The 26,323-nt window shown below is 42.9% G+C and overlaps 1 protein-coding gene across 2 annotated transcripts; it reads right to left on the bottom strand.

Annotated features, from left to right (window-relative positions):
* Positions 1–8: 8 nt before the first annotated feature.
* Positions 9–26,212, bottom strand: rnf144aa (ring finger protein 144aa). 2 transcript variants are annotated; one of them, XM_053845311.1, is made up of 9 exons: positions 26,102–26,182; positions 25,695–25,913; positions 14,921–15,071; positions 14,071–14,175; positions 12,218–12,278; positions 9,535–9,751; positions 6,828–6,975; positions 5,844–5,933; positions 9–3,862 (listed from the first exon to the last, which is right to left on the bottom strand). In XM_053845311.1, exons 3-9 carry the CDS (start codon positions 15,053–15,055, stop codon positions 3,731–3,733), a joined length of 888 nt encoding a protein of 295 aa, XP_053701286.1. In that variant the 5' UTR covers positions 15,056–15,071; positions 25,695–25,913; positions 26,102–26,182; the 3' UTR covers positions 9–3,730. The 2 variants fall into 2 exon arrangements, with proteins under 2 accessions (XP_053701286.1, XP_053701285.1); XM_053845310.1 differs by having other exon boundaries at positions 25,695–26,212.
* Between the last annotated feature and the right edge of the window lie 111 nt (positions 26,213–26,323).

The raw sequence follows: 26,323 nt of genomic DNA on the forward strand, positions 1-26,323 counted from the left end.
GCGGGTCATGGTCACAAAAAACATTTAATACCTGGTGTCACAGTGTTAGTGGAACCGTAGATATATTGAACCGATACATATGCCATTGTACAATGTCTGGACCTTCTCTTTTTTCTTTTTTGAAACACCAACATGTCAACAAACGGCACTTATATTCCGACAAAACCGAAGTGAGAATGGTGTCTGCCATGAACTTAAAGTCACAGAGAGGGAAGAGCAACTTTATTGACCGTCGTGGTCCAATTCGAAAGCAGGATGAGAAGCTACCGTTCAGGTGGTGAGGGCTACAATATTAAACAAGTCATGCAAGTTCCTGACAAAATAGGTACAAAGACGTCGTAAGCAAAGTAGCTCTTGTTCTGTGCTGCTGTAGGTTGGAATTGTCGAGTGGATCCTGATGGTCGCGGTTTTGGCCCTTATTCTGTTGCATATTTGATCAACCAGTTTCGTCAAAAACACAGTGGAAGGGATGAGGATTTGTTCGACGCCATATTGTGCCACGTGAAAGTCTCCCGCAGTCGTTTCGATGGTGTTGACATCAAGCTCAGCTGCTGCTTTCGGTAAACACACCAGCTCATGTAACAACTACGGACAGTAGCAGGAGAAGAAGCGTGAAAACGGAGCGACCCTGTAGGGACGGTTCATGAATGGACTTCCGGTCTGCTTGGCACGATTGTCGGAAACAACAGGAAGATGAGTTTGAGACAGGTGAGATGGCTACTGCTGTTAAAAGCTACAGACGACAGGGTGGAACAGCTTCTCCAAAAACAAGCTACCTTGAATTTTGGTGTCTGGAGCCGCACATGGCTGAAATCCTTTGCTACACGAACACTGGCGTGGCCTTCCTCAGTAGAGCCAAAATAAAAATAGGAAAAAAGTGTTTTGTAATTCACACAAAGGGCAGCTCAGTGGTTTCACCAGTGCAACAGCAGAGTGGTCTTTCCAAGATTTCGCAGTGTTCCTTCGCATCTTTGCCGTCCTTTTTGGTGCTCCAGGATGCGTTCAAAGAAAGAGCCAAGCCAGAAGGCAAGCAGGCATCTGGACCTGGAGGTTTCTAGGCCACTTAAATTCACCTGCTGCCCCTGCGATCCGAATTCATACAATGGAAAAACTGACTTTGTCTTCTGCTGACACCTTCTGGAAATTTTTCTTGAGAGATGAAATTGATGAACAATATTTTATTTTAGTCTGGTCTATTCACTCATCTTTATTTCCATTTTAATTTCAATTATTCTATCCCTTTCACTATTTTAATATCTTTTTTTGAAGTTACTTTTTAATATTTATTTCCAATAAATTAAATTAGTTAATAAGGATTAATAACGTTTTTCTGATTCTAAAAAGTTCAGTGAAAACATAATTGAAAGTTTTTAAAAAAGCTCTTTAATAAGTGAAAAATTATTATGAAGAAGAGCACGACGGTCTCAGTAGCAGAAGACGCTTCTTGGATGTGGATGGACGGCTCTCTACTGACACCTACAGGACAACAAAATCACATCTTTTTGTCCACTGTCAAAAAACTTGCAAAAAAAGTCTATTACAGCCAAGTAGTTATTCATTTTTGTTACTATAAAAGTTCTATTTTTTTCCACTTTATCAGTTAAATCAGAATCACATCTAGTAGATCAATTTAGAATTGTTTGATTTGGTAAAGCAGTAAATGAAAAAGCAGCAATCTTTCTGAGGTTTTATGGATCAGTTATTAGCCACCAGTGATGGGTAGATGCGGTATCATGAAACAGTGTTGCAGGGTTCATGAAACAGTGTCACTAGATGGAGCTCTTTTTTTTTAGAACAGGGGTTTTATTGAATTAGTTCAAATCCAAACAGTTTACAGCAGACAGCGCCATCTGGTGGCCTCTGAAAATCAGGACACTGTTTCATGAAGCCTCAGAAGTCTCTTATGGCTCCGCCCTCCACACATCAGTCGGATCTTTTATCGACCCTTCAACAAGTAAATAACTGAGGGTTTCATTCATATTCATATTTCCGCTCACAACTCTGCGAAATCCTGGAGCGAGCACGTTCATCTATGATCGGTTGTTAGGTGAGGATTTTACTGACAAAAAGACTGAAGACTCAGACACCCACGTAGAAAAACGAATTTCCTTCCCCTCTTGAAACAAAAGATATGCGCGTGTACATTCTGTAGCTTCACTCCGCAGCGAACCCTTCCTCGTGACAATGTACAAACTTGCATAGATAAAGTGATATAAAGAGCAGCCTCGTAGAAATGTGCCCAAAAATGTCGACATTCTTGAATGTTTTCGGAGGGAATAGCTGCTTGTTGCTGGGGTCTGACGTCCAACAGAAACTACACAGACCACTGACATATGCAAGTTTGTGATATGAGCGGGGCGGGGTGGACCCGACATGAGAAATGGACGACATCATAGAATCTTACTCTGTAAAGGGATCGTAGTCTGCATTTGCTTTTTCTTTTCTTTTTTTTTTTAATGCAGAGGGTAGAATGGTTTTGGCTAGTCACAAATTAAGGCTTTTTCTTTTTGTTTGTTTTGGCTTTGGGTTTGGGTTTGAGCCCGAGTGGCATCTCTGTTGCTGAACAGGAGGAGTGATGCTGAGGAACAAAGAAGGAGGAGCGCCGCTCGGGTTCTGTTTGACAGACTGGACTTTTATAGTGCGTTCACTTGTGGTGCTGCGGGTTATGGCTAACCCCAGCACCTCAGATCCCACCTAAACTTCTGAACAGTCCCAGCGCACTTGAACGCACCACTTCCATCAGAATCAAATGGCAGCCATTTTATGGCGGCAAGAAATCGACAGGTTTCTCTTTATATTTTGGTAAATTTCTGAGTCTATGCTCTTACTTATGAATCATTTTGAAGGTGTAACATGTCACCCCACTTCCTCACCACTTTTGCCCTCACAGTGTTGCCATACCTAGCTTCACTGTTCCAGTGACTACGGAATCCCAGGAGTGCCAAAATGAGAAAATAAATGTGGAACTAAACACAGAAAAGTAAACAAACCTTAAACGGAAATGCTCTTAAGCATCTCGACTTCATGTATCCATCTTTTATATTTCCTCATTTATTTCCTCTCTTGCCACTCCTAGTTGACTACACTGTTTTGTGCTTCGGTCATTTCAGAGCATGTTGCCAGTTCAGTTATTTTGAACCCAGCGGGCGTCAAACCGAGAGGCGCTCCCCGCTGTGTGACACACTCCCGGGCACAAGACGCGACACACTCTGAGCACGGTCCTGTTCAAAGCGAAGGGTTAAAAAACATTGACATCATCGGGAGGACGTACGCTGAGCTGAGCGGTGGCGCCGCGTCTCTACGTCAGTCGTGGACGTGACCTGGTGTCCCGTGTGCAGGTCGAGCGGTGCCACTCAGATGCTACTGACTGATTCTGTAGAGCTACATGTGTGTGTCGTTGGGGAGTGTCGCAAAATAACGCAGGGCCTCGCTGGCTCTTTCTCAAGTGGCTCGCCGCGTCACTGTTCGAGCCGTAGTTTTCTCGCAAGACGCGCCCCACGCCCCCAATGCGCCGGCGTCCTCGGCCTTGACAAGTTTGGCCTCTTGACACTTGACCCCGCAGCTCTCTGCCGGCAGAGCTGCAACAACCAGCCTCACTCATGCAGAGCGATGGATCCCCGAAGCAGCCGCAGCTTCGCAGCCAAAAATGAAGCAGGGAGTACGATAAATAGGTGAGAATGAGGGAAAATCCATCCTGCGAGGCCACTTACTGCCCCGCCGGCAGGAATGCTTAAGTCGGCAGCGGGTCGTCGTCGCCTTTACTGCATTTACACTTGCAGCAGAGGACGATGGGCGTGGCCAGGAGGAGGAAGGGGGAGGCGACGAGCAGGAGCAGGCCGAATCCAGCGAAGATCCCCACCACCTGCAGGGGGCAGAGTAGACTTAGCCATGTAAAGAGTCCCACTCAGTGGTCGTCTGAAGACAGATCCCAGCAAACTGTTCATTCGTTCCTGAACATGCTCACACTCTAAAAGTGTGGCAAAGTACCTGGCGGGAAAATATTTTCAGGGCGTGTGCAGTACGTATTCCTGACCGCCAGATGGTGACAAACTCGACAAAAGGTCAATTCCAGGATCAATAAAACAAAAAAAATCATAATATGACTGATCATTTTCATTTGTATTTTGTTGTCAATATAACCTCAATATGTCCTCAATGCGCATTTGATTCTGCAGAATTTAATTGGCACCACAACACTGCCATTTTGAAAGACTATCTTTTATTTTACATAGCCAACTTATATTATTATCATGCATTATTATACATCACATTTCATATTAATATGAACACATCCTTCCTGACTAAATAGTAAATCGATTATTACCTTTGCTACGTTCTCCCATTGACATTTTTTTATACGATCATTTTTATTTTCTTTGATAATTTATGAATAATCTTTTTATTTTTTCCATCAAATTACTTAAAAAACTGGTGTTTCACAGAGTAATTTTTTGTCGGATCCAAGAAGTTTGACGGGAGTTGTCTGCAAATTAGATGCTGAAATATTGCGAGAAAGCTTTACAAGCAGGAGTTAAACAAATAAGGCTGTTTGCTTTACAAGTAATGTACTTGTGGCTTAACGATTCCATCTATTGTATATAGCCGGATCAACAATTGTCTTTAATGAGTAGCTTCACTCATCCACCACACGGGGGAGCCAGACTCCAGAATGTCTGCAACCAGTGCGGCTACATAACAGTCACATGCAGATAGCAACTTATAATGGCTCTATAGATGTTGTCTTAAGGTCAAATATCTGGCATCAAAACAAGTATCCCGAGAGTAGAAGATATTTTTTTGATCAATAGGAAGCAGATGATAGGGATTAGGTCCTCACTAAGGACGTCACTGTCTGGGCGCACTCACAGGTCCGGGTAATGGTTTGGAAATGTCAGGACTGTGCAGCGTCTTGTCCATTACTGTGGTTAGAAGCGAGTCAACTGAAGACAAACTAGAGAAGATCAACCTGACCACCAGCTCATACACTCATCCTGTGACTCAGTCGGGCCCAGTGGGCAACAGATGCCACTGTGTGCTTACGACGGCAAACTGACGCCCATGCAGGACAAGTGGACGTCACTGGATTTAATAATAAACTAAAGCGAAAGAAGGAAAGGAAGTAAAACTGGCTTCACTAGTGCTTTCAGGCCTGGAATCTGAAGCCAGTTGTGTATACTTATGTATACTTCATTAGACTTCGGAGACCACACGGCTACATTTTTGAAAAACCTCACGTTGTTTTAGTTTTTCTCTTTTTTTTTGCTCACATGATGAGGAGTCACATGGGAGTTGCACAGTCGAGGCAACAGCGGATCATCAGAACTTATAAAAAAAAAGAAAATTAAAAAGGGGGGCTTGTCTCAGCTTGTCTCAATTTTAAAGTAAAAGTAAGGAAATCTGAAAGCAGTAAACCAGAGCTTGTGTCGCCTCCAGCACCACCCAAACATGGATGAGACTCAGGTGAAGCTCTAACACACGAGTCGATAGTTTCAGGGCTCTCAGTGCAATCACAACTGAATGAAAACCAAAAACTATAGTGGCTTCTAAAGGCAGAAAACAAGAGTTGATCCAGTGATGTAAGCGACATCATCCAAAGTGTGGCGTGCGTCTGCATATCGACGGTAATGGCTAAAAATTTGTCTTATGTTACAGAATGAGAGCAGAGAGACCACCAGGCTGCTCCGTCCTCGCACCCCAGTATGAGTACTTACCCAGGGGTGAAAGTAGTTGCCAGTTATTACCCTGTTATAACATGGCATCTAAGGGGCTTCGATATATGACAGAGCAAACCTGCGCTCACGTGTTTCCACCGCTGAGGCGGCGTGAGTCTCCGGCTTTCTCACCTGTGTTCTGTGCCAGATCACGGACGCTCTGGAGTGTCCCAGTTTGTTCCGACAGGGTCCTTTGTCGTAGTGGATGAGGAGGAAGTCGTCCTGTCAGCAGAAAAAGCACAGACACAATAGAGATGAGGACGATAACTGCTGATTGTAAGAGACAGGGTCGGCTGTTGGAAGAACCTTGCGTTGCAGATGCCCTCTGTGGCGGCGCATGTGGGATTACGTAAGACGCAGTGGCTTATTCAACCTGAACGGTAACCGCTCCTTCTTCACTGTGGCCATGAATCACTAGAAATACTTCGACCACAACTTCCTTAGAAAAGGTTAGAGCAAGGTTTCTCTCCTTAATAGATGCAGTTCTCATTTGATATTACATCTCTATTTGTCATGTAAAGCGTATGAGTTAGATTTTAATATTGTACTATCTAATAAGGGCTGGGACTCAAATGTATGAATTTAGATTAAGTTATTGCAGTAAAAATAAGTTGATGTAGAAAAACTATTTTTCATTGCACCAGTTCCTGCTGCATTTCATTATACAATGTGATGTCATAACCAAAACATCCATGAAGAAGGAGAGTAAACAGGATTGGAAAATTAATTTATATATAATTTATAAATTACATTAATTTATATATTTTTTTATCGAACCCCACCTCTGACATACATATTTTCAGAGTCCCTAAAAAGACGCTGAAAAGCACCGCTACATGTTGCTCTCTCTGCTCACATGAATTAAATATGAATATCCTTGACTTCATTTTTCAGCATCACATTACATTGTAAAATAATGAACTTGACTCTCCCTGCTAAATGAAAAGGATCATAAAATAAACAAGCTGGTATTTTAACCTGGATGTAGATAGTATTTTTTAACATTTCAATCGGTCAGCATCAGTGGTGAGGTAAGCGCTGCGTTGTTTTAGTCAGTAAAAACCTGAAGTGCTGAATGCTAACCAGCGATTCCCGGGGATTGAGACCCAGACTCACGTCGAGAGACTCCAGACAGTACCAGCAGAAGGCGTGCTTGCAATTCTTGCACATCATCTGTGCGCAGCCCTCGTCCCTCTCGATGTAAACTTTACATTTGGGGCAGCGTTTGATTGGTGCGTCGTCCTCTTCGTTCTTGAAGAACGAGCTGCGAACAGAAGCAGGTTACAGTGTTACTACACTTGCGGATGAGCAAAATCGGGCGAGTTGAGGCAGCCTTCTCTTGTTTCAGCGGCGCCGCAGTGAGGCAGGTATCTGTCGCAGGCTGACACGCTCACATTGACAGGGCCTATGAATCGATCTTGTGGTGAGTTCAGAGAACCATCTGCTCATACTCCATCCTGTGACGCATCTGCACCAGTCTCAGTGAGAGCTCGTCGATACTGCAGTCTATTTGTAGACATCACATTCCCAGGTGACTTCTCAGGCCTTTTCCATCGTCTCATATAAAAACACTGAACTTGGACGTGTTTAAAGAAAAAAACTACAACACATTGTTGGTCAGCTAACACGACAGGTCCTGATTTACGAGTCCAAATGACATCACAACACCTTACAGTGACGCAAAACGCCGACGGAGAGAGTCAATCAATCATCCCGCAAGAGGCAGGACAGGACGCCCCGAACATTATTTATACCTCCCGTTTCCACGTAGCCGACGATACACTGGTGAATTCTCAGAGCAAACCCACTTTATTGCTGTTTTCTTCTGCCGAGCAACTGTCCACAGAGAGTTAGTTATATTCCGAGGACGCAGCTGTTGCAGAGATAATACGCTTCCCAGTTTATATTTGTGCCTTGGCTTCAGGTACATCTTACTTTTATCCAGGAAAAAAAAATAGATTTTAGAGGCTGCTTCTGTGCTGAAACACACAGGAATACAACGCAGGGAAAAAGTCAAATAAATACACTGAATATATATGCTATTTTTCAGTGTGTTTTAATAGAATTATACATTTTCTGATCAATTGCGTATTCTTTGTCAGATACTGTGGTCTTTTCCATTTTTTATTTAACCTCATTTTCCCATCTTATTCAACTGTATCATCATCATAATTTACTGTAGTAATTCTGCTTTACACTCTTTCTTGTCAAATTATTAGTTAACATAAAGAGCTTTGTAAATTCTGTTTTTTTTTCACAATACAATGAGACCACAGGTCAGAACACGCCCTTGTGTAGGTGAGTTTAAAACGCTCCCAGCTGGATGGAGGAAACTACCCGCCAGACTGAGAGGACCAGATGGAGAGATTATGTCTTCACTCTGGATTAGGAAGGTTTTAGGATCCCTCAGTCAGATCTGAGAAGTTAGGAAGTTACTACTGACACTGCTACCGAAGAGTAGTGGCAACTGATCAATGAAGTTCCCCAAGGGCTGATGGGAAAAAGTGTTAGCTTTCCTACGTGTGTCGAGCCTGACTTATAAGCAGTGCATTATACTTGATAGATACTGAGTTTATGGCCCTGTAATGTAGCACCATAAAAGTGGTCAGAGCCGAGTCTATTCAGGATCGTCCTTTGAGCTCGAAGTGTAGTTCCCCCCCCCAGCCTGAGTCCACCTGTTAATCCCCCCCGCGGTGAGCTCCGAGCCAGATAGTCGAAAGCCTGACGGAGCTAATGGCATTTCCCGAGTAATAGGATGACACAAAGAAAGGGGTCAGCTCCAGATATTCAAGTCAGGTTTGTTGTCTTCAGACACATCCTGGATTCTCCGCGAAGATTACGTCAGACTTCGCTGCGCGGTTTTCTTTTGGCAGATTGCTCTTTAGTCCCATTAATTAATGCCTGAGCTCTTCTGGTGCTCTTCCGAGCTGCAAGACAAACCAGCTGTCAGACTGAGTTTAGAGACACGCAGGCTGAACGTGCCGCTGTGCTTCATCCAACATGGCACCTGCCATTTTCGGAGATGACTAAAAGGGCCTTCATGGTATCATTGACTGACTGAAACCCTAAAAAAATAATGTATTTATTGATTTATTTGGGGAAATGAACGTGGTTTGTGCATTAAAATATTCTAAAGAAAATTGTACAGTACAGTTTATCATGTTTTATAATAATATTTAACATAAACTCTGCTCATCTGCAGGGACCCTGAGGCCTTCCCAGGCCACCCGAGAGACATATTCCCTCCAACGTGTCCTGGGTCTTCCCTGTGGGGAACGCCCCTCTCTAGGGAGGCGACCGGGAGACGACCGAGCCAACTCCTCTCGATGTGGAGGAGCAGCGGCTCTAGTCTGAGCTCCTGTCTCTGAGGGAGCGCCCAGCCACCCTGCAGAGGAAACTCATTTAGATCTCTTGTGTCCGGGACCTTGTTCTTTTGGTCATGGCCCTGAGTTCATGACCACAGATGAGGGTGGGAATGTAGACTGAGTCTGTCTGACTGAGCTCTGCTCCTTCATCACGACGACAGTCTGGTACAGCGACCGCATCACTGCAGCCGCTGCACCAATCCGTCAATCTCACGCTCCCCTCGTCCCTCACTCATGAACAAGACACCAAGAAACCTTAGCTCCTCCACTTGAGGAAAGGACACTCCACCGACCTGAAGAGGGCAAAGCACCTTTTTCAAGTCGAGAACAATGGCCTCGGATATGGAGGTGCTGATCCTCATCCCGGCCGCTTCACACTCAGCAAAGTTAACTTTTTTCCTCAAATAAATACATGTAATTGCCGGGCAAAAACAAATGGCGAGTATTAGAAAGAGTACCTGTTTTCGCCTGGTAGGAAGGCTGTGATGGGCAGGTTGTTCTCTGGGCAGGCTTGCCCCGGGTGCCAGTTGGCTTTGCAGACCGAGCAGAACTCCAGGGCGCAGACGGCGCACTGGACCAGCTGGGGCATAGCTGGAGAGTCTGCTTCCTTAAGTTGGCACACCGCCTGGCAGGTGGACGAAGGGCACCACGTCCGGCACGGGTCCAGCAGCACCTCTGGTGACACGGGACGCAGCGAGAGACGAGTTTTCAATGAGAAATATCTTGCTTCATGAAGCCTGGCGGCTGACAGTGCATTGATCTAAAGGGTTTAAAGTCAACGAGGCAGCGATAATCTTGCTCACGTTTATTTACATGCTTACCTCACCTCAATTAACTAAATAGAAAAAGAAGGTAAGGCCTGCAAAGGCAGCATATTTGTGGTCCTCTTTTTGTGATATTTATGCGGGTTTTGAACCAAATAGAGGGCAACGGTATCTTCCAAGCATATGGCCGGAGCTGAAAGCGTTTGCCAAAAACATTTTTGACTGTTCTCTTTGCCCAAGAGCGGTGCTAGTTACCAGCCTTTAGCTGCGCTCCATCTGCCATGAGGTTGGTGAGGTCACATCCAACAAAATTGCTTCATGGCCATGAGGCGTGACAAGGCAGATTTAGGTGCACGGCGTGATCTAAGCCCCAAGACTTCCTCTTTCACATGGATCTTGTGCTTTTGTGAGGGTTGTTTTCATCATACAGGGATGACAGTTCATTTATGTGTAATCTCATACCCTCTGACTCACTGAAACCATAAAATAATGCTAAATAAAATAATAAAAAAATACATTTAAACAGAAAGTGTGTGGAAATATATTGAGAAATATATTTGAACACTGAATGATGAGTCAATATTTCAAAAAGCTGATGCAACTTCATTGTAAGCAACACTACCGCCCCCAGTTATATAACTGATCAAACTATAAGTTGAGTAAAGGCATTAAAATCGTCTTATTTCTAATAAACGTGAAGGAGAGGACAATAACACGCATTACAATTGGACAAGAGTCACTTGCTCTTTCATTTCTCGTAGGTTTCTGATCATGAATATACAGTAGATGAGGTGCCAAACGCAAACACAGACTCATATTACATCAGATTTGCATCAGTGTTGTTTCTTACTGACAGACTTTGCCTTCCTCTTTCAGAGGGAAGTCATTGTTTATTTTTATTTCAGCGAGATTGATAAGCTGTAAACTGTCATTTTAACAGTAATAAATTATATATATGTGTGTGTGTATATATATATATATATATATATATATATATATATATATACTTTTCCTGACCAAAAGTATATATATATATATATATATATACATATATATGTATTGTATTCAGATGACATCAAAGAGTTCATGCGTGACAAGGAAAATCTGCTTTGGACAAAGTTAGTTTCCTGACCAAAAGTGAAAGCATGATGCGCATGACCTTTTCGCTTCCTCTTCTCCTTTCTGCCAAGAACTTGACGCACTTTTCCCACATGCACTCTTGGCTCCAACTGACAAATAAGGAGTGAGAGTAACAGCGACTGTTCCGCCTCACTGGTCTGGTTGAGCACACTTTCACAGGGAATGTTAATGGCTCTTCTCGAGCACTTTCATCCGTTATACTCGAACTTAAGCTGTGAATGGACATGGATGACTTTTGTTTGTGCGCCCCCTGGCAGACATGTCTGTGACTGATGATCACACAGCAGGACACTCTTAAGTGTATCTTCAATGCAGAAGTGTTGTTGTTCCTCGATTGACAGAATGTTTCAGACGTTTCACACTGATATTAGTGACAGTCAGTGATTGTGTTGGAGCGTTTACTCGATGTTTATAAGATAACTTTGAGCACAATTTATGGACACTTTGCCGTGTTGTGATCAAGTTACAAAATATAAATAACCCTACTCTTTTAACTCCTGTTTAAACATGAAGCTTAGGACTTGGTTCGGTGTTTACTCACAAGCAAAACAAAATAAATTAATTAAAAAAAACAATAATAATTACAGCGACAACATTTTTTTTCTCCTTAATAATTTTAAAAACTAAAAACAAAAAACACATTCTGAGGAAGCTTTTTTTTTTTTTTGCTTAATCTATTACAGAAAATTTGAATATAGAGATTTTAAAAAGGAATTATGACCGATTTAATTTTTAACACACAACTCTAATTTTACAAACCTTAGAATTGAGTCCTGAACATTTGTTTAATGGAAAAAATATATTTTTCCATTAAGAAAACTTAGATTACAGTGAATGAACGATGAAAATGCTCTCATCAATCTGCTCTATCATTTTAGTTGACTTGCCAATTCAGTCTTTGTCGGACAATGTCTGCTTAAAAGAAGAACTGCTTCAGAAATATTCTGAAAAGCCATTGCAGCGTTTGAATGGAAGCTGGAGTGGAAATACTAGGGCCACGAAAGAAAACGGAGGTTGCTGCTAATTTGGGTGAGAGCTCTATCTATTTCCGAAACTCTCACACTCGATATAAATGTCCAGAGTGGGCAAATGAGTCACTCGCCCACCGGCAACACGTGCCAGACAGAGTTGGCGTCATCCCTTTGTTTGTAGCAGATAACAGCAGCCGAGGACAGTGAGAAGCTCGGCGGGTGTCTGTCATTGACAACATCCTTCGGTTGCTCTCACGTTTACTCACCTCTTTCAAACTGTAGCTTCTTGTATCTCTGCATCATCTCTGACGCCACCATGCACTCGATCTACGGGGGCAGGGAAGGGAAGAGAAGTGGGGAGGAATAAACGGGTCATTATGCGTATTTATAGACAACAGCTGCGAGACGCGATTACGTATGCAGAATATGCATCATCTTTCCACTTCAATGTCAAATCAAAATTCAACGGCATCAGTGTCTATGCAGGAGGAAATGTACTTTGACAGGGGGGCATCACTGCTTTAAGAAAATTCTAAATGCACGTCACTATAAAAGCTCAGTGTGTCGGAAGGAGTGCCTGCTTGTTTCTTTGCTATTACAATGCTATTACACTGTAATTCATTGGTCTGACTGGCACTTGCACTGATTTTTGAGGTGGTTCTTCTTTTGTGTGTGTTTTATGTTGTCAACAAAGTCAACAAAAACAATTTGGTTGCTATTCATGAGCGCAAAGACGTCATTGACTTGGGAGCCAAACAAAAAACCTTGAAATCAAACCAGGGAATTGGCCGACTTTGACAACAGCCTTCGCAGTTCTTATCACAATAGAAAATCCATTGATGTAGTATGAAAAAGATGCGAAAGTTTCAACACTCGGAGGCGGAAAATTTGAGGAATCAGGCTTTTGGGTTTGTAAATCGGAACGATGGAATGACCAGGGTCCGCCCCAGGAAGTTGCATCACAGAATTCAGACCGATGGTTTGTGACTCTTGTGACTTGTGTGATGCAAGACGGGATTGAACAATGCGACGCCAACACGACTGCTTGGAAGGCTTGAGCCAGTGAATTTCATTTTTTTGGAAATCACGATTAACAAAGCCAGCGGAGGAAAAATGGGCCTTCCTGCCGAAAAGTAGTGAGATAGTTTTTAGTTTTGTCATTTCAATAAGCTCATATCTGCACCATTAAATTGGTCTATCGATTTGGTGCACCGTGAATTTCAAACACGCAAGTGAGAACGTGACTGAAACCCCATAGTTTTAGCTTGTTTTTTCGAAGTACATGTTTCTCACGTCTGAAAACAGGTAATCACTAGTGACAGGAATGTTGTCTGGACAGATACAGATGGAGCTTTAACCGAACCGGCATCTCAGGTTGTAATAAGGTTCAGCCACAGAGATTCATTAGATGGACGAGGCCGGTAGCAGCACCAGGCTTCGCTGCAGGGCCACTGAGACTGAGTGAGTCCATCAGCCAAAGTGCCTGGAGGATGGAGAACACTCTGCTCCCTGAATGACCTCAGCGCAGAAAGCAAGCATGTCGAGGCTCTTGTTCTGCAGGAATCAATGTGTTTCAGGACAGGAAACCTGTAGTTTAGCAAGAGAAATGTAGCTGTTGTTTTCCCCAAAGACCCAGTCGGTCATGGCGTCCAAAGACTCCTATGTAAGAAATGTTAGCGTCACGTTTGTGTTTTGAGAGCTTAAAACTAGTGACTGAAGGTGGTGGTGAAATATGGAGCCAAGTGGAAGCAGACCGCCTCCCACTGACGCTTCCTGTATACTTGAAACTGATTTCTGTGGTGGGAAAAGCTTGGACGGTTAAGCAAGGTTGAGACTAACTTGTAATACCAGAGTTTTCAATTACATTTTGCTTGTATTGTACCATTGCATGTATCCCCACACATACATAATAAATAAATATATACTTGCATTCATTCATTAAAAGAAGGTGTACGTATGAGTGAGGATTAAACACCAGAATTACGCATGAAAAAGTAATATTTTGTTTAATCCCCTTGCTAATAAATTCAGTAAACATTTGACCATCATGGACTAAATTGCGAGGTGATCTAAATGAAGCGAGGCTTAGCTAAACAGGCACAATATTCATCGGCAGTACCTCATTTTCCTGCAAGAGTCCTCTTTTGGGACAGGCAGAATCTGGACAGCTAATTGCCGTTTCAAGGCCTTCTTTAATTAAAAGTTCCACGTACTGCTTCAGGCACTGCGGGAGAAAACAGAGAGAGTCAGTCAACAAGCTCTAATCCCGCATAAACAGACAAGCAGTTATTATGTTTTGAAATAGTGCAGCAGTTAAGTCAAATTTTTAGACTTAAGCGATCGCCCCCACCGCACGGGCTGGGCATTAAAAAGCAGCTATTTTTAGTGGCCATTCTTGGACACTGTTTCCTTCCTCTGAAATGGGTTAAGCTCCACCGGTCAGAGTGTTGCTGTACAACTCTGTCAGGAGGGAAAGATGTGAGATGATATGCAGTCTTGGTTGAAAACGTAGGAGGTTTGAAAACCAATTTAGATCAGACAAAATGCTTTTATTTTTGCAGCCACACAGTTTTTCACCCGGCCCTGTCAAGACCGTTTCCATGGCACTTTCCGCCGCACAAATATTTAGCTTTAGAAACTCACTGCTAGCTTCTTTAGCATTCTTTCAGTGTTGTTTTCCAGTGCCAGATCGTGTCAGGCTGCGGTCCAGTTGATTTGTGATAAGATTGCTTCTTTGTGGCCAAAGTGGAGCCTCACATCTCAGGCATGAGGATTTGTTTTTTTGACCTCCTGTCAGAGCCTTTCGTTGCTGAAGGCACTCTTTTAATGGATGGCACGGTCGTCCACAGTTCTCTTCTTATTATGCTGTCCTTCAATTTGCTTTTACTGATGCAGCCAGCTATCAGACAGTATTTGAGCTCAACCCTGTCTATGTAAATACATCACAACTCAATTTTCCTTTGTCTCACCAGAGTGCAGAAGACACATTGGCACTGTGTGATGGTGGTCATCTGCTCTAGAGGGAACTCTCCAAGGCACAGCTTGCACGAGACCAAAGGGTCCACAGCCAGCTCCCATGTGGGGCGGTACCGTGCCATGGTCATCTTTACCGCCACAGAGCTGCAGGAGACAACGGAAAAGGTAAGAATGACTTCATCAACGCATTTTTTAAAGAAGCACCATCCTGGCGGGACGTGAAACGAATACAAAATGTGACCTGTGGGATTTGACTGTGGGGGAACAATGAAAAAACACAGCCAAGTATTTTTCAAAAGACAATAGTTTTCAGCGTTGTATTAAAGTCTAGTATGTAGCTACCAGCAACAGTTCACTCTGCATGATGGGTGCTCTCATGCAAGCAGCACGGCTGGAATCATCTCTTATTCGGCCAGATCCCTTCTAGCAACACAAAAATGCAATTTGCTCCGGTTCAGAAATGCGTAACCTCTACATCTCTCACTTCACGAAAACTATTTTTACTCGTTGCATTATTTTATTGTAATTTCTCACTCTCCTAAGGAGTGTGTACAGGCATCGCACTCACACAACGTAAACAACCTCTACACTGTGCTGCTTAGCAACCGATCCAGGGAGCGTTATGGAGGTGGTAGGGGCACAGAAAGACAGAGGAAGATTGCTTTAAATGAGCTGGTTTTATCTGCTGGAGGCAAACTTAACTCACTGTTTTGAACTATGGTATACTGGACCGCTGTCTTAGTACAGATCCTCTGCTTTGCAACAAAGCAAATGGGGGGGAAAGTTTCCTTCTTTGTCCTACGGTGAGGCCAAAGATAGAATGAAAAAGGTTTTCTTTGAGCGCGCTGTTTACGCCTGGTGGGATGTGTACACCAGGTACAGAGAAAGCATCACTATTACACATGTTTTCACTCTCACCTCACATTTGTGTTGTGTCCGTCAGGAGTGAAAACAATTTGTAATTGTAATGTCTATATAACTGGACTGCACAGGTACACTCCCTTCTCTTCATCTGGATAACTCTCCCCCTGAGCTCTACTTCTAAGTCCAATGCAAATGAATGGAGCAGGAGGTTTTCTGCCTCTTTCTGTATGCTGGCCTCGGGAAAGAGGGTGGGAAAACAACGAAAGGGAAAGTGTATCTTCTGGAACCAAACTAAGGTGCAGTGCGGCACACGTGATGCATTATTTACAAGATGATCCATCACCGTTCAGGAACACACAAACACACACACAGCTGCAGTTTAGACTGTATAATTTTCTGTCCTGTCACATGGCTTCAAATAGATGGAGTGGCTTTATACTGAAAAACAAACGGATGCACTAGGTCACATGGACACTTGAGCAAGGCCAATGTGCCAACATTAGCCAACAGCTTTACCACAGAATCATCATACACATGTTCTGTAATATCAGTGAGTCCTCTTTCTTTTTGCCAGCTGCTTTTTTCAACTACTTTCTGCACAAAACATGAGGGAATAAATGGGTTATTTGTGTTGTGAATGATCTTTAGTTACCAACCAGAAAGCAGAACAAAAGAGAGACACAAACAGTTCCTAATTTCCGAGCTAGCTCTTGTCTTTCTTTCAGTCGGAAGTTACAACATAAAACAACATTAAAAGACAGCAAACAATGCACCAAATCAGCATGAGATGGTGACAATAACCAAACATATTTATTCATGTCAACAAGGCTGTTGGAGCCTGTTTTTGCTGCAGTTTGTTATCATGCTCATGAACAAGCTGACAGCGTCTGATACAGTAAAGATTATTCTTGGGGTGCAGGAAAATTCCCTGCTCTTACTGGCAGAAAAATAGATCAAGTTACTTCTTGTCGACATTTCTGTGACACACTGGAATAATGTGCTCTTGTCTAGACTTGTGCACCTGCACTTGATGGTTTTTGGGAAAGGAAAATCACACGTATCTCTAACAGTGACCACTTTTGCATGGACGGGATAGTCGCGGGATTGCATCTGAAAACACTCTGTGAGAACTTATACAAGGAATAACGCCACTATCCGATGGGTTACGCCGTACACGCAACAATGTAGGGAACTTGACACATTATGTGGTTATAGATTGCCACACAGGAGAATTGTGACATGCTCCAACATGCTTGTTTCATCTGTTGGTTTTCAACTAAGGCAGACAAGACTTGCCTGGTGCTGATTTCGATTTCTCATTTCATTTCAACTATCGTAGAAGCCTTCATTTCCACTGCAGTGAACAAGAATTAGCTTCAGAATCATCCGTTTGGTTTGTTTTTTATAATGATGTGAGAGCTAATGCTCATCAGCAACATAGCTAACAGCAGTCTGAATGGTCGAAAGGTGTCGACATGGCTTTTAATCGTATTCTGGTAGAGGCAGTGATTTGGTAAACTGAGCTCTCATATAGCTGTTGCGTCATACTTCAATGCAGTAGGCATTAAAATCCCTTATAAACTCAGTGTAGCAGCATGTATGAGAAAAGAGTGCTGCGCGGTGCCATGGGGTAGAGCCTCCTCCTGTCTTTTGTTTTGACGTTAAAACATCCATTTATATCCATATTGTTTTTGCTCATCCACTCCATCAAACACTCCCAAAACCTCTGAGAACAGTAAAGTACACAGAGAGCTTTCCGCTACACAAATAGGTGATTGTTTCAACAAGCACACAAAAGTGTGATTTTTTTTTTTTAATAATTGAATGCCGCGAGTGTCATTTGTGCTAGTTCATGAAATAAAAGACGGCACTCCTCAAAAGACAGATTATATGTATAAGAAATTAGGTGTACTATTTGCCCAAACATAACTTCACCAGGGAAAAAATGGGATTTCTACTTGACAAACCATCAGAGCAGTGGATTTATTTATCTTTGCTGCAGCGTTGTGATGACAGAGAGGCTGACCTCGCGTTCGGTTTTCTGATCACATTTCATTCTTTCATCTCTGGTCAATAACTGGATCATGAGCAAATAAAGAGATTACGGACACAAATGAATCTGGCAATGCTTTGGTGTCACCCAGTTGCTGCTGACTGTAGTTGCCTGAGAAAATAATACTAAATGAGTTCAGTCATCTGCAGAGAGAGTTGGACTGTCTTTTTGTTTAGATAACAATGCAATGTTGGTATCATAAATGATTTTCTAGTCATGGTCAATGAGGACAGCAAGACATTCCAACACAAGACTTGCATCCTCTGTACAGCCACATATTTGCACGAATAATAATGACAGTTATTTTGAGTTTTGTGGCCCTTCGCCCTCACCTTCACCAAGACGATGATGTAAAATATGTCCATCTGGATCCTGTGAAGTTTTGAAGGATCACTGACTTGTATGGCTTCCACTGTGCTGCGTCCAGAAATCCCATGACCTTATAAAACTCAGTTAGTGGTAGACCACGGGGCAGGATGCTTTTCATTCCTTCATTCTTTCACAGTTATTAGCTCATGTGACATTGAAAAAATGACTCAAAATGTTCATGTATCTGGGGATATGAATGCACTTCTGGCTAATCCAGGAAAGATCTCTTGTGCACTACCATTACATACTGACCTATATTTTCTGTTGCACAAAGCAGTTTCTGGTCAGCGCAATCTTTCAATAGGACTGGTGACAAACCATCATGAGGAAACGGCGGCTGTCTGTCCTTGACATGGATACACGCCTGCCAAAAGTAATGATAGGCCCAGTTCCTATTTTCTCAGTTACACAATCACAACAATGTATTTTTGCACGCTGATTGGTGCAGAGAGGCCGTCTGTGTCTATTTGCGTGTGGGTCTGACAGTGCCAAGGAGGTAAATGTATCTTTGGCTGTGGGTCAACGGCCATGCCTCGGAATGTAGGGCAGAAAAACAAAACCTTGCATCTCTACCTTGAGATTTTTTTTTATTCCCTTTGCTGCAGTGCGGGTTGTGTTTGTTGTGGGGTGCAAAATGAGAAGTGGGTGAGGTGAAAATATTCCTCCTCCCAAGGTTGCGTGGCGGTGATAAACCCTGACCATCAAGGTCTTTTCAGAGAGTACAAAAACAGTCAGACGAGGACGACTTTATGAAACATTTCACAGGCTCCAACTATGGGGCTTCAAGCGTGACTTGTACTTGTGTCCATCACAAAATCTCAGTTGACAGTAAAAGATAACCAGATTATCTGCACGGATTATAGTTTGGGATTAATCTGATGGTCTGGAATGCACTTGTTGTCGCACCATTATCTACTATCTTTGTGCAACAATATATATTTATTGGATTAACAAGGTTGCATTTCTGAAGAAAGCAAGGATGAAGATAAGAAAACAATTGAGGCGAAAGACAATTCATAGCCCTTTTCTTTGCAATGTCAAGGATACTTGGTTTGTGGCTGTGTTCAGTCTCGTAAGGTTGAGTAAACATGTAATATTTTGATTTAAAAAAAGAGTGTTTGGTGACATAGGTGACTTTAATTTACTCAGTTATGAGCTTAGTTCCTCTCATAACAATCTGAATAACAGGAAGAAAAAGTATCAGCGAATGAGCCAAAACGGGCGCCGGGGTGATTCTTTGTTGAGAACTTCACGAGAATCCCAAGTGACTTGTCATTAAAGCGGTGGAAAGTGTAAAGAAATAAACACGGAGAGCAAAGTAGATTTAATAAGCAGACAAGTTTTCCAAAAACATTTGGCAGGCAATAAGAACAAAACGCCCACACAGAGGTTCGAGGCAGAAAACCAAGCAAATAACGACGGCAGAAACACAGTCTGAGACCGACCCCCTTCTGTCAAGCTCTTATTTGCATATAGATGAATCCTCTGTAAATACCTAACAGTCATGCTACTTATCGCGACGCAACAAAGATAACAAAGCAGCTAATTGTATTGGTGTGCAGCATGGCTTTGTCTTCTTTTCTTTGCACCATTTTTTCAATTTTCAAAAGCGACTTTGCTCCTTTCTTCTCGTTTTTACACATTTGTTGGTCACAGGTGACCTAATTGAGTTGTTGTGTATTTGTTGCTGATGTTAACAGCATAAGGACTTGGAGGGTTTCCTTGTTACGGCCAAGAATCTCAGTTAGCTGAGGTGGTTCATTCGACAACGGAAGGACCACCTGTGAAGTGGAGGCTGATGCAACAGTAACAGCTCCAAAACGCTGAAAGAGAATGTGGAAAGTTGAATGGTGTCAGAGCACAACGGGCATTGCGTCACGTTGCACGTGCGACATAGATGAAAGTGCCCACATTACTGGGCAGCACAGCTTCACCATAGACTGAGCTGAGGCAAGCTCTCTTGTTACACTTGATTAAATACAGCACAAATAACATGCAAAGTCGAGGCGATGCGCGTCACTTAACTTGAACTAAACATTTCTCAGGAGCGAGGTGAAGTCGTATCATAGCAACAATCTGATCCGTTTTATTGAAATGATTCTAATGACAGCACTGCATAGCAACAACTACATGCGTCTCGGGTGGAATGTCACTCTGCAGGACAATAGAGTTTTTATGGCTTCGGGAGGAGAGAAACGCCCAAACAGAGGGACACTGATAGGCAGATATGTGAGCTTCAGTGTCACTCGCACGTCACTAGCCAGCAAAACAATTCACAAGCAATTCCCCCCATGGCTGCTCTAGAGACAAAACCCAGAAGAACGTGAGTCATGATCGGATCTCAAGTGTCCACTTTGGCTGAGGATGTTCTCAAAAGGAATTCTCAGATCACAGATTTCACACTAACTCCACACTCACTTCTCATTTTCATCTGCATGCCAGCATTCCAGTTGCCGTTGGCTGGCTGCTGCCTTGTTAAGCAAACCCAGACTCTAAGTCCCACTGCCGGAGAATTGGAAAAAGGAAGCCAAAAACTACACGAGGAAATGTGCCGACATCCTGTTGTTGCGTTTGCTGCAGTTGTACAGAGACAGAAAATTCACTAGACTGGATGATAGCAACTGTAGCGAGGAGGAAAGGTGACTGATAATGATACCTGCCAGGGCGATGACTTGTCATTATACCATTAGTAACAGCTAAAAGAGTCAAATAATTACAACAGACTTCATTGGCAATTTTAGTACTGCGAAAGAAGAATGTGACTGGTGATAATATCGCTGAAGAAGCTGTCAACACGCCTAGACTTCAAAGTCAAACAGTTAAACATCAGAATTATGGAGATATTCTTGTAAATCGCTTCAATCCGCGGGGAACTGTGTCATTCGAATGGTCACACCTTTCAGTTTGTCAACCGTACGCCAATAAAGTTTGTGTGAGAAGCAGCTGCCTTATTTAAAAAAAAAAAAAAAAAGACAAAATTGGAATGACAGTTTCTGTGAGAACACGCACAAATGGGCCTGCTAATAACTGTCAAGTAAATCCCACATGAGGCGCAACTGAGCCGACGATATGTTTGTGAACAACTGCAGTCGCTGTTCCTTGCCTGGATCTCAGTCCCAGTGCAAGTCCGTGCAAATGGGAAAAAGGTTGCGTAAGGAAGGGCATCTGGTGTTTAACAAGAGCCAGATAAAACATAAGGTTGAGCCGCTTTGGGGCGAAGCTTTTCGAACATAGTATATAAAGAGAATTATGGAAATACAAATGCATTAAAATGAGATGCTTTGTTATTTATTTGCGGGAACGATTTTGTCATTTTGTGTTTATGTATGTCACTTTAAGTAAAGATAAATAACAACAAGCTTGAAATCCAAGAGTGGCTCATTATCTAATAATCTATATTAATGTTTTACACAACTATGCACATTTTCTAATTAATCATACCTAATAATACATCATAATAAATGTATATTTCTTGCTCATTTATTTAACACAGTTAGACACTGACACAGTCAGATAGCCATTCACAATTAAAAACATAAGGAATTATGATACTATGGTATGTATTTAAACATTTTCCACAAATACAAATTCAGCAGAAAAAAAACAAAAAAAGTCTTGATGTGAATAGGAGATAGAAAACCAAAGCATGCCATGACAAGCTGTGCCACTTTTGACTCACCTGTGGCACTAAAACCCATGACTCACCTCTTACTCAGAATAAATTAATATCTGCATCCTCCCCGGGTCTTGAATATGTTGTAATATGCCGCTATTAAAAAAGAAGCCCTCCAAAGCTTTAGAACACGAAAACTACTCATGTTGTGGTCATCAGGATAAACAGCACCCTGCTTTAATTCTGGATTTAGACCAGTATCATTTGTGAGATCATAAACGGGATATTAAAAGCAAACAATTCTATCAATGAGATGCGCCTGTGTATTTTCCCCCTGCAGCTGTCATCTGCTCTTCCACGTTATTGTGTGATTATTTTTATCTCCCTAGTCTTAAACGGCACAGCTGCTTTGTCCGGCTGAATCGCGAGCGCTAGCTGCAACCTTCCAGGGATGCTAAATCTTGCAAAGTGTGAGGCGGTCAGCAGAATCCATGAATTTATTATACAAGAGTCTCGCTTCATGATCGCTACCTATCCGAGATAAACGCGCCCACGAGAGCAATTCAAAATGACGTGCGGCCTCCTGGAAAAAGCAAGACACGGTCAATGTGATGCTCCTGTTAGAATCCCTGTCTCTTGCAGGCACTGCCTAAAAACTGAGGACATAAACACTGCAGTGTTACCGCTATGTGCTTCATGAATACAACGGTTTGACTAAACAGGTTTTCCTCTTGACGTGAAGCGTGGAATTGAACAGTTTCATAGCGCCCTTATGAAGGTTGCTTATGTGATGGCTTGGTATCACTGTTGCCACTGACTCTAATACTGTGCCCAGAAATGACTGTGGCCACATCTGCTGCTGATGAAAACAAAACACTGAGTGGAGCCTTTCAATTGCATCACAACAGGCCAGGCTCAGATAAAAGACTTGATGACTGACTCTATGGAACATGGGATGGACTGGCCAAATAGCATCTTGCTGCCTCCGCTTTACAGCCCTGACTGTCGTAGCATGTTGCAATACGATGGCAAACTAGCTTGGATGTGGGCAACATGAGGTCCAGGGGCCACATGTGGCCCTTTGCCTGAGTTTATGTGGCCAATTCGACCTCTAGATAAAGCTTGCAAGTTTGTTTCCCGTCTCACATAATATGTCTGTTTTTCTTCCTTCATAGCTCTTCATTTTATTTCATATAATATCTAATGATTCATTCAATATTAAAAGGCTAAATTAAAACTTGAATAGAGCTCAATAAATGTCCATTAAAATAAAGTTTTGCTAAGACATTCTCAACTTGAATAGATCCTCGGATGATAATGATTAATGAAATGAATATACACTTTACTGTTATGTCATGGTGTAATTACTTTTTCCTTTTTTCCCCATGTTTTGTAGTATTTTAGCAACAAAACGCAAGTTCAATTTATTTCTCTGTTTCATCTTGACGGCGCCTCTAGAGTGTCACAGGTTTGGTGAGAAACTGAATTGCTCTTGATGTGAATTGCGCTTGGGCATTGTTGACTGCTAATAGGGCAAAACATGCTACTTAAACAAGACATACAAACAGCCTGCTCAAAACTGGAACGGCCACTTTCATCCTGTTGACATGACATTTAGGAGATTTTACTGATCAGTGCTCCCAACGGCTTTTAACTGACTTTTTTTATCCTCGCAAAAATGCATGTTGTGGTCATTCAGTCAGCTTCTAAAATGGTTCACAGAAAAACATGTCCTTGTACTTTTAATAACATTTAAAATATCAGTTATAAAACACAAAAATCCACTCACAAGGAGACAGCAAGGTCAGTACGACCTATGAGCTTTCCAAAACATTCACACAATACAGTGCATCATTTAGCACTTGAGCTTGTACACACTTGATCGCTCACCTCAGGCAATGTCTGCGCAAGCAAATGCCCCATCATCACAGAACACAATATTTCTATTCAGGAGAGATGTTTTGGAAAAACACAGCATGATATTTCTCAGAATGAGCAATAGCCAAGGTTGAACACGCCTGAATAAACGTCAAGCATCCACCAAGAGAGATAAAAACAGAACAGCAGAGCAGCTTCTCGAAAGACCAAGAGTTCCCTTCATATGTGCTTATCTGAGTATCTGCCGTCATGTATGGGTATTTTTACTCATCCTCTCTCCACAGCCTGGAACAGCACGTCAACTTCTAGGCTCGTAATCTCATTCTTTGTCAAAGTAAACTTGTCTTCCTCTGGGGATCACTGCTACTGGACACACAGGGACAAGTGTTTCTGTTTTGGACAGACCCTCTTGAGCTGAAGAGGAAAACAGGCTTGTGCATGACAGGATGAACAAGACTCATCTTTCTTTAGCAAAAAGCAAAAGCCTGAATGATGCGGCAGGATCAATGCAATGTATCAGTTTACCCACCGGTTATGCATATATATCATATCCATGAACTGTCCATCACCGGAACTTTAAAGGTCATTGTTTTTCTTCATGTGAAATGGGCATAGAATGACTATCTTGACTATCAAAACAGTGACACAATACATAGAAACACTTATATAAGAGGAGGCCAGACACACAGAGAGCAGAGACAAGGGAACACGATGGACGAAGAGCAAAGGAAGCATCAGCCAAAAGAAGATGAAGGAGACTACAACTTGGATTCATAGATGGGATGAAGGAGGATAGAAGAAGAAGCATCTGATGAGTCTTTCAGAACTATACGAATTACAATATTACACATTAAATGCAGACATCGTGAAAGTAGTTATTATATGTAATTACCAAAGACTGATTCACTGAGATAAAAGTGGCTCCTTTCCTTTAAGGTTTGTGTCGTGCTGGTGATGGTTGGGCAAGTACAAACGTGGACTTCAGTGATGAGTCAGACTGTGGCACAGAACCGGATGCATTTCTCAGAAATAAAATTCTACAGTTGGCAATTCTTGGCAGTACATGGAGTAGGATGATATTCAGTTCAGCGTTTTCACTGCTTGAGACCAGGAATGCCATTTAGATTGTAGTATCAAGGATCTGGTCTTTTACAGTGGTGTGAGGTGCTGCAACCGACCACAGCTATAAACTGGCCGAGGACTGGCGTATGGTTAGTGTCATGTATATTACTGCTTATAACAAAGCAGAAAATGTTGCCTGAGCTGGGCTTATACAGCACAACACTGCTATTCAGAAAAGGCTTGAATTATGACTATGTCACACACTCCACCTGTACGTGTTATTACACGGTTATTATCTGTAACGTACCTGTAATGTGTAATATAACACTAATATCCTAGTGAAGCTGCTATAACCTTATACATCAACCATCAGTGTTTATAAACCGCTGACTCACCAGTTTACAATTCTCTTAAATGAATATTACACTAGGATTAGAGATGGAACAGCATGTGCTGGCAGAAAGGCGTCACTGCACCCTAATTTTTTACTCTTAAAAGGGTCTCAAGAGTGACAGCCATTGCTAGTTGTAACCCGATGTGTTTCTTATGAATATAGCTCTTCGCTAGGCACATTTTTCAAACATGGAAATGGCTCAATAGTTGCGTTGTCAATGTTTTTTAGATGTTTAAGGGAAGCAAATGCTCCCTGGTGTTGACGACTCGCACTGTCATTCAGCCTGGATTTCATAGATTTGTCTACAATTTGACTGCTCGAATGCAAATATGAGTCCAATAACTATATTCTGTTGAAGGGTTGTTGCATAAAAATAATGCAGGGTGCAGAAAACTAGAGCATGGGTGAAACACCCCACTAACAATGCTATTAACGACAGTCGACTGGAACAAAATGCGACAGAATAGAAAGCGCGTATCGCAACAACCGCTGGCCACGAGTCGCCCTGCGTGCAAGAATGGGAGCGACACTCACCTGGCTTTCTGGGACAGAGCCGTGTTGCTGGTGTAACCTCGGGGAAGGAATGAAGAGACGATCTCCTGAATTGGATTAGCGAAGAGGCGGCCGAGTCAGGCGGAGGAGGAGACGACTGGGGAAGGGGTGATGCCCATGTTCACTCCGTGTGCCTCCGGTGACGAAACAAACGTAGGACCTGCTGCTGTCAACGCCCGCGAGAGGCGAACACCCACCGCCCTGGAGAGAAGGCAGCGCGACACCAGACCGGGAGCATTAGCTGCAGCTATCCCTCTTGTTTGTTTGTATACCGCCGCAGCAGCGGGCTACTCTCGGTCCCCGACGACCCGAGGAGCCTCCACGACACATCCAGGCGGGAGATAGCGAGGCTGGCTGAGTGCACGGCTCCGGGGGCGGGTCGTGTTTACCTCCTCGACGCCTCTGTTGTCGTGTTAGGTGAGAAATCAGCTGCTCCGCGCTGGAGAGACGCCATTAGTTCGCGAGCGCTCTGCCGTCTCCAGTGCTGCTTTTGTGAGGCGCTGTGGTCGCGTTCCACTGGCGACACCGCCATCTGCTGGCCGTGTCGTGTAATACCGCCGTCAACCATCAGAATGGAATTTATTGCCATGGTCAGTGGGGGTTCCAGCAAC

Source organism: Synchiropus splendidus, chromosome 16, assembly GCF_027744825.2.
Source record: "Synchiropus splendidus isolate RoL2022-P1 chromosome 16, RoL_Sspl_1.0, whole genome shotgun sequence".
NCBI classification, from domain to species: Eukaryota; Metazoa; Chordata; class Actinopteri; order Syngnathiformes; family Callionymidae; genus Synchiropus; species Synchiropus splendidus.